Consider the following 9,599-nt stretch of genomic DNA (forward strand, 5'->3'; position numbering starts at 1 on the left):
TGACACCATTTTGACCTTAAAAGAACCATGAACCATTAAAGCTACAAGTGTCATATTTACTATCTTTATACGGTTCCCGCTAAGATTTACATAATATTATTGTATTTTCCACCTATTAATGCTACAAATAGTGATCAACAGAGCTGCTGCTGAGTGCATGACTCTCTAACAGCATTATTTATCTCTTTGTTTCCAACAGGACTGGTTAGCATACCATCTTGAAATCCCTCCTTCCATACCAAACCAGCAAGATACACCTACCATACCCCACTTCAGTCTTGATGTCCCCCCTCCTCTATCCTCCAACAATGATTTCAGTCCACTAGCCAGTTTCAACCGGTTGGGGGAGTCGCCTTTCAATCATGACGCACTGGCAGAGTTTGCTATCGATTGGCTGAAACTGTTGCAGTCGGATATGGGTCTGAGCGAGGCAGGATTCCGTAATTTGCTGTTGCATCGTCATGAAATGCAGGAGGATGCATATTTGGAGGAGATTGAGAAGAAACCAGTGAGAGTGTTAAGGTTAAAGTATGATCTGGACAATGATGACTTGGTCTAAGATATGTCATGTAGTCAATAGGTCTAAATCATTCCTTAAATAAGTTCATCAGGACTGTTAGATACCATATTAGTAGTATATTATGTTTTGCAAGTCCAAAAATTTACTCACATTTTGAACATTTCATCTTCCGATCGGAAGACTTCATCAGTAATGCAATGAACCAGCAACACTTCTACTCCCATCCCCAGCTACTACAAAGAACTGAACACTCTGGAGATGATAGTAGAAGTGTTGATGCTTTGTCACATTTCTAATTCAGTCTTCCGAAAACATAATATACCAATAGTGTAGGTCTAAATCATGTTCCATTGTAAGATTAATGAGAATCTTATGCAAACCAATTATTAACCTACTCTTCTTGGTTGACATCAATATATCTGTAAACCTTCACTAAGGAGCATTATTTGTTACATGTTTGAGGAAAATGAGTCTGATAATCAAATATATCAATTCTTTTAAAAATACTGCCTTTTGTTGCAAACCCCACAGAAATTGAGCTTGGGATTACCTTGTTGCCAATGGTTCAAAATCAATATTAGTGATATCAGCGACTTATTCCCCTTGATCGCGTCATGTTTTGTAAACAGTCACTGTGGAGATCAGTTTATTTATTCATTATTTATACAGGAAATTCCATCAATACATGAACATGATAATAAAAATATAAGGATTCTATATTATACAAAATGAAGGAACCAAACATAATACAAATGTGTTCAAAATTTACATTCCAATTGCATTTTTAAAATCACCCCAAACTCATTTAAAATTAAAATTGATATGAAGATTGGGAGGAAGCCTGTTCCATGCAACTGAAGATCTATAAAGGAAAGTTTTCTTTCCAGAAGACGTTTTCCATATTGGAATAACTAAACTGTTTGAGCTTGGCCCTATTGTGCATATGAAATGTGTAGAATAAGTAAAAGTAAAATTTGAAGCAATGTCTGTGAGACATTTAAAAGTAAAAATAAGTACTTGATGTGCCCATCTACAGCTAAGTTTAACCCAGTCCAGGTTAAACTCAATTGATTTCATCCAATTTGACATAGTATGACAGGTGAATGCAATAAGCAACAGTAATGTGCCCATTTTACACTTTTATTGGGAGTATGATTGAGGACTAATAAAGAAATTAGACCAGGAGAATGCAGCCACCGTATAGCCTCATGTGTTATGCCGGGGGAAAAACATATTTACCTCAAGCATTTTCCAAGAAAGGCCCCAAATTGATGTATGTTAGATATAGTGCTTATCACATAAGCGGTATCACACATTACATGCAGATTGCAAACATGCACACTAAGAATGAAAGTTTTTCAGGGTGGTACTGTGACCTTGACTAGCTGACCTACAGTTGTGCAATTGAGGAATAATGTCATTCTCTCAAACTGGTAATCTATTTGGAGGAAGGATGCCTGGTGAATCCTTGTGAACAAAAACAAAAGTTACACCCACTGTAATTAGGTCAAACTATTCAAGATGACATTTCTACATGAAATGTGAATTGAATGTTGAAATATTATAACCCCCCCCCCAAAATAGCTTTGACATAGAAGATTGTGGCTGCCTGAAGTTGTAAGTAGTGCATATTAAATTTCTGGCAACTATTTTAGGCAGTTGTGTTATATAAATCTTTACCATGCGTGCATTTTGTGTTTGTGCCAAAAGTGAATTACTTTTGATATTTTATTTTGAGTGTAGTTATATCCATACAGGGTTTGAACTTATTTAACCTGTAATACTGTGATGGTACTAGCATTATACATCCACTGTGTAATTTATATATTTATCCCATTCTTAAAAATCATACAAAACTGGAACCAGTATGATTGTAAAAATGGTTGTTATTTCCTTTACTACTTGTATATTAGGTAATTCTTGGCCAAGCTGAAACGTACCTGTTGCATCCATGTAAGGTTTTAAGTATGTATCAATTGCAAGGCATGTGCATGCTATCTTTTGGACCACTGTATACTTGTGTGTGTTTATCACAGAGTTACAAGCATCTCAAGAATTATCTAATATACATGTAGTGATCAAATGGTAATAATCCGTAAATTTGATGTTCTATTTATGTATTTATATTTACACGAGCAGTTTTCCAAAGAAATGTTATTAAACCCTGAAACTGATATTCATTTTGTAGTACCAAGCCAATGTATGTATATAAGTAGCCAAGATCAAAGACTTCAGTATAGTGTTGATCAAAGTCTGTGATATGTACTTCAATGTATTGTGTGTGCAATGTAACAAATAGGGTGTTTTATATATACTTGTAGAGCTTATATATATAACTTATTTTGTTTGATGTACATAAGATAAATATTATATTTGTTTTAGTTTGTGACATTCCATCATATGTATATTAGTATTGTTAACACATGTATATGAAATACTTGATGTCAAATATAATTGGTGTAAAACATGACAAATTGGACTGTTGTTGGTCTGGAAAAAATTTGTACAATTTGTTTGTTAAAAAACAAAGGATTTCAATTATTAACATGTAATCATGGAGTCTTATTGAAGACATCTATCCATTAAGATTATTTGCCAAATGATGTCATGAAAACCTTTGAATCGTTAACAATAAATTTATACATTAATTTCCTAAAAAAGAAGACTAAATTATATACTCGATACCCCAATACCGGTACTATCGGTATCTACAGCATGTTCTCCGATATGATACTTTTGTCAACTTTTTGGTAATTTATCAATATGTGATGAGCGCAAAAGATACGCGTTGACTCCCGGCCGTTGACCTCGTGAGCCGAGCTGCTTCCTGCAAGTTGACCTACTCATTTTCTTCCAATTTATGAAGGAAAACGGTATGGAAATGTTATTTAAACTTGTAAACCCTTATTATTTTCATCTGTATTGAATTGCTAAGAATGTTGGGTATGTATGAACGGGGTTCATTCATAGGATTTCGGGCATGATCGCTGTTTATGCCCGAGGTGTGAGGGCATGCCCTCAATCTTATGAATGAACCCCTAATTCATGCTTTGATATTTGACAATGTATGATGCGAATTCACATTTGCGTATTACTGTGTGACTCGCCTGCATCTACAAAGCGCTGTGCTCGGTCAATTTAATTACGGATGAGCAATTCTGGGCCACCAAGGATGAATTTTGATTTTTAATTTTGATTTTGGAAATTTTTGATACCTTGATTATGATAATGATGGTTTTATAATGAGGTTTTGATTTTGTTGATTTGCAAATAACAAAAATCAATGCACTTGCCCTTTAATTTCTCCCATCACACAGCACTTTCCCTTCTGGGTCATGCATTGTTCTGGTGAAAAAAATTGATTTTTGTCATTTGCACTACAACAAAATTATGTTAAGTCATTAATTTAGTATAGTTAGTATGCAAGTTGTAATTATATCATGTACCATATTCATTCCATTAACCTCCCAGGGCGTGTAACAAAGTTATTTTGGGTGGGCGCTTATTTTTTACATTGTTTAGAACAGCAATGCGTAAAAAAGGCCCAAAATATTCATCTATCATCATTAGTGTGTCATATGTTTCAGACCATGATTCAGATTTGCATGGGCTGTTAATAAACAAATATCGCAGTCACTGGGTGGGTGCTTATAGGGGCATGGGCGGTTAATGGAACAAATACGGTAGTTATAAATGATAAGTTGTGTTCTTTACACAATTTCCTCCCATCAGTGTACTTAAATGTATAATGTGGATTCAGGTCACTACATAGTATTTTTAAAACGCATGTACAAATTTGTCAATGTCTATCCATGTTGTATGACATTCATACAACTTTATCATTAAATTTTGCAGATATTTTTTGTCATGGGATGTTTAGTACATCAAATATCAAATATTTTCATCAGAATATTTTTTGCATTTTGCACTATATTCTTTTAACCTTACAACTCATAGTGTATTAACAATCATTAAGAGAAAAGAATGTGTTCTTATAAAATCAGGAATTTCTGTAATATCCAACCTACCAGCTCAGATATTTTTCCTTGAAAATGCCAGTTTGCATTTGCCTATATATTGTGACTAGCATATAAATAGTTAAGCAACTCCTTGATAGAAATCAGAATCTTGACAAGCATTGTTCTCAAGGTTTATTTTGCATCATATCATTTCGTTATGGGTTTTGCTTTATATCATTATGAATTTGGCAAACAGCTGAATCCGGATTCAGCTTTTGGTAAATTCATTTTACGCATGCATTACTTTTCAATTAGAGAACAAGGGATCAATGCTGTACATAATGGAGGGAAGCATATCATTTTTTTTAACGGAGATCAGATGATAACAGCATAATAAATATTCAAATGAGGTCGGCACACAGGCAGAGGATGATTTAAGCACTACCCATCACGCCACTGTGTTGACTTGCGGTTAGCACAGCTGTGTGAGTGAACATGACACCACTGCTCGCACACTGCATAGACGTGCATGGTTAAATTTGAATTTGGACTGATATATTTACAATAAAACGCATTCAAAATGCTGGTCGATTTCACATTTTATGTTATCTACAGAAGGTGTGAATTATCCTTTATGCATACATCACTTTTGTTCTGAAATCGACCAAGTAATAATGACACACACAATACTTAAACAACATCTTTTGCAGAGAATTCAATGGGATTTGAAAAGTAAAGTGGCAGTTGAAACTCTAGTGATAACACTTTTGCAGTGCATGATGGGGCTTCCTTAAATCATCCTCTGGCACACAGGGTTAGCTAACGGTGCATCGCAGTACGGTCAACGACGATAACTTGATCTCTTGTTCTCTAATTCAAAAATAATGCATGCGTAAAATGAATTTACCAAAAGCTGAATCTGCATTGTCTTGACCACCTTGATTACGTTTTTACGCAGAGCACTGTCGTCACTTGAAGCACAGAAAGTTTTTAAGGTCAATAGAAATAATTTGGAATTCAGTGCATGGTGTGTTCATCATGATTAAATGACTCGCTGGTCACCTGTGCAGTTTCAACTTAATGATGTGTTTCCTCTTTTCATTGTAGATGCGAAAACATGCAAATAAAAACACATGCTAGTAACCTATTTTCTTCTTTAGTATTCCAAAACAATATATCTTTTATTACAGGTAGCAAATTCTCCATGTTGACAGGGAAAAGTAGGTCGAGTCTGGGAATGAGGCTTCAATTTGGGAATCAATGAGCAATGTGGTTTATGCATTGTGAGTGAAACTATTTGTTGCGATGAAGTATGATATCCAAAATCAAGTGCAAAAGTGTTTGGACACTTACTGTGATGACTCCCCTATAACACTATGCCAATATTGCACCAAATTGTAGCCTGACCCATGTTGGAAACAAGGCAATGTTTTTAAGGACCATTTAGGCCCCTCTGGCTTCAAATCTACAGGCCTAAATGCAAATTTATTAAACATGTTTGAAGACTGTTGTTACACTGGTCCACATTTGCGACACTCTGTAAGAATTCAGACTCGTAAATCAACAAGTAATGCCAGCATTTCTATAAGCCGACAACTTTTCACAAAACCCCCTCCACCGGAGGGCCCGCCTTTATTTCTAACACTGAGCGATGTAAACTTGCACTTTTTTAAAGTATGTATAAAGCCATTAAGCTGAGTAAGTTTTGTACCAATGTATATTTTGATGTATAGCTATATTTGTCTGAACTTGGTAAACTGAAATACTGTTATATTGTGTGTGACTGTGTCCATCCATTAGGCTTAATGTGAAATAGCAACCTTCCAGTATACATGTATGTTGTATTGTTACATGGTATCAAGCTGAATGTATATGTAGAAATGTATAAAACATAAATTTGTGAATGGTTGTAAATTTGTGCTATGAAAATAAAACAATGATTTTGTGTACACCACCAAGAATCCAAACTTGTTTCATTATTTCAGTTATAAAGGTGGATAGGCTGATAGTTCACTTGTGTTTTCTATCTCACATTGAGACCCACCATTAAAGACCCATTCAGTGAAAAATTAAAATTGATTATAAATTGCTTAAAAGTGAAGGATAAGTCATTCAAATTGTCATTTGGTATTTGGGCAAAAAACAAAGAAAACAGCAGTACTGACGAAGTTGAAACCCCATTCAAATACATGTAGCTAATTTAGATACTGTCAGTATCTAAATTACAGATTCATGTAAAATGTCTTATTTTGTCTTAAATACACAGCTTTCGGCTGAACCACTCACAGGCTATGTTAGCACATTTATGACAATGACAAAGGTGCCAAAATCTGAATTTTGATGATTTTTTGGATAATCCGGATGAGCAAATCACTGGGCCTTTAAACAATATTTCCAAATTGGGTTATTATAGACCACTTGACATGTGACGTCATTGCCCGGCAGTATGCGCATGAATTATGGCAATTTCCATTGTTCTTTGCCCTGTAGTGTGTGTACGCATCATAGTTTGCTCAGGGCACATGCATTTTAATTCACCCACCATATTTCATATAGTACAAGAAAGCCATTGAACAGTGTAGCGGTTCGTTCAAGCATATCGATAGACCAGTCCCTAACCTTTGTTGATAAACAATGATGTCAAGTGGTCTATATTGCTCTTGCAGTTTTGATATGAGAAGCAAAAACATGTATAAAATTGCCCCATAGGATAGTACATACTTCCAGTTGCGGTTACCACTTTTGACCACATCTTTGTTCACATCGTCTAAATGCAACATACATTATATAGATGTTAAATTTGACTCGGGCAGTGCCGGCACCAGGAACCGAGGGGGGGGCAAAGCAGGGAGGTAAATAAGGATAATTTACTGGGTGGGTAAATTATTTAATTTATTTTTGCCCTCAAATCAGGGAAAATAATTTACTGGGTGGGCAGCGGTAATTAATGGCATCCCGGCGCTTGGATTTTCAGAAATGTAGACCTGTTTTGCGTATAATTTGGCTTTGATGTAAAAAGTGGACTTTACCCTCCCCTTTAATGCATATTATGGAGATATTAGCATATTCATGTAGCAACATTCACGAATTAAATTTCACATTGGACATCTAAAAATCTTATACTAATTATCGCTCTCCATTACTCCCAGGTAGAAAAAAAACACAGTAAAATTAGAAGGATAATATTTCTATTTGGTATTTACTATATTATAGTAAAATAATGTTTTTGACTTTTACTGTGAAATTTCTTGTCACAGACACACATCACACACAGATTAAAAAAATCTAAATTTATACCTGTTTTGGAGTAAGTGACAGTTTCTCAAATGTTTTGAAATTATTTGATAAATTATGAAAATCTGTTAAAAACACAAACAAAATTGCCAAACCAATATTTTTTGTAAACATGGTAAATGAATACAATGGCAGATGTTATGAAAAGATACACCGCATTCATTATTTAACATCACTTTCAACATGCAAGTTGATTTCAAGAGATGCACCATGGTACACGTACACATCGACAAAAATCGACAAATGTTGCATAAAATTGCTGCAAAAGTGTAAATTCACGTAATTTTGGGGTTTTGCCTCAAAAGTGGGAGGGGAAAAACTGGGGGAGGGGGGCAAGGAAAATATTTGCATTCTTCCAGATGGTGCAAGAAAGCTGTATAACCAAGGAGTATGTGACGTCACAATGAGCATGTTTATAGTGAGCCAGCTTATCCGCTAAGTAGCGTATAAGTACTACAAAATCAATGGAAATTGCAGTAATTTTTTTGCATACAGCCACTATAAACACGCTCAATGGTTATTGGTTGATATGACTTTCTTGCTCTTAACCCGGAATATTGCAATGGAGATGCATTTTGTTTTTCAGTTTTAGACTTGGGCCCAAGTTTGGAAATCAAATTTTTGTTTTATATTTTGTTACCATTAAAAAGCATTTCACAGATTAGTGACTAGGTTTTGTAGAAATCATTATGTGGACAGTGCATTATCAAATTGATGTAGAAAGACCTGTGAAAAAGCCAAAATCATGGGTCATATTTCCTGTCCTAATCTTCACCCGTTTTACCCAGTCAATAACACATGTATTCATACAGACAGGCCTGTACACATGTTATTATTACTGCACAATACTGACCTTCACTTATCCACAATTAGGAGCACATCCAGCATGCCCCTTATGGGAATACTCGCTGTCAAAGATCTAGTTCATCAGGAGTGTCCACCTAATGGCTATGATAATTCAGTGCATACTGCATGATACAACTTTCTTTCTCCAACATGATTGTTGATAAAAGGTCATAAGTGGTACATAGGCCTACGACTTTATTACAAACCAAAGAAGCTAGTTTTTTTGGGTTTTTTTCTTCAAAATTTATCAAGTTATGGACATTTACTTTTTGCAAATTAAAATAAAACATTTCTTCTTTGTATCTTATCATTATGGTTATCATATTATATTATATATATTATATCTGACTATTAAAATCCTGTATAAAACAGAAACCCTGCAAATGACCAAAATGGTTGATGCGACTAAATTGCACTTGATTAGCAACTTCAGCACTTCTTTATCTGGTGCTTTAATATTTTGGTTCACCTCATGTTCAGTAGTACATCAATGCTTATTCGCAGTTGCGCTGTAAGTGTGCCAACAAACCAGTATAGTCAACCATGGTTCCCCATCAATGTCAAATATTTTACAGGTGAAAGATTTAAATGCATCCTCAATCAACAATACATGGCCACTTCAATGTTGTATGTCTAGAATACTGCTTTTATTTCACACCACTACATAACTAACATGGATATAACACTTGGTGAAATGATTCACTGAAACTCTGAAATAGAACCCAAGATCTTCAGATTTCTGGACCAATGCTGCGTATAGTAGAGCAGTAGTCACCTGACAATGGCTATGTTATGTTATTAAAATCAAAGTCATCAGGCCAACAAATTTGAATACCATCAATTACAAATGAGTTCATTAAAACAACTGTTTTAAATTCTTCTGATTTGTTGTGCAGTATTTTGTAGATCCAATCAGATTTTTAGTGTGTGTTTTCTTTAGGAGAATTAGCAATGATTAATCTCAGAAAATAATCTTTGCA

The 9,599-nt window shown here is 34.8% G+C and overlaps 1 protein-coding gene across 1 annotated transcript in view; it reads left to right on the forward strand.

Moving 5' to 3' along the window:
* Positions 1 to 6,593, forward strand: part of LOC140159435 (uncharacterized protein KIAA0825-like) — a 46,170-nt gene extending 39,577 nt beyond the window's left edge. The window contains exon 25 of the mRNA XM_072182911.1: positions 200 to 6,593. Coding sequence (XP_072039012.1) covers positions 200 to 559 — 360 coding nt within the window. The 3' untranslated portion in view covers positions 560 to 6,593. The remainder of the gene's footprint in view (positions 1 to 199) is intronic.
* The last annotated feature ends 3,006 nt before the right edge of the window (positions 6,594 to 9,599 follow it).

Source organism: Amphiura filiformis, chromosome 8 (assembly GCF_039555335.1).
Source record: "Amphiura filiformis chromosome 8, Afil_fr2py, whole genome shotgun sequence".
NCBI classification, from domain to species: Eukaryota; Metazoa; Echinodermata; class Ophiuroidea; order Amphilepidida; family Amphiuridae; genus Amphiura; species Amphiura filiformis.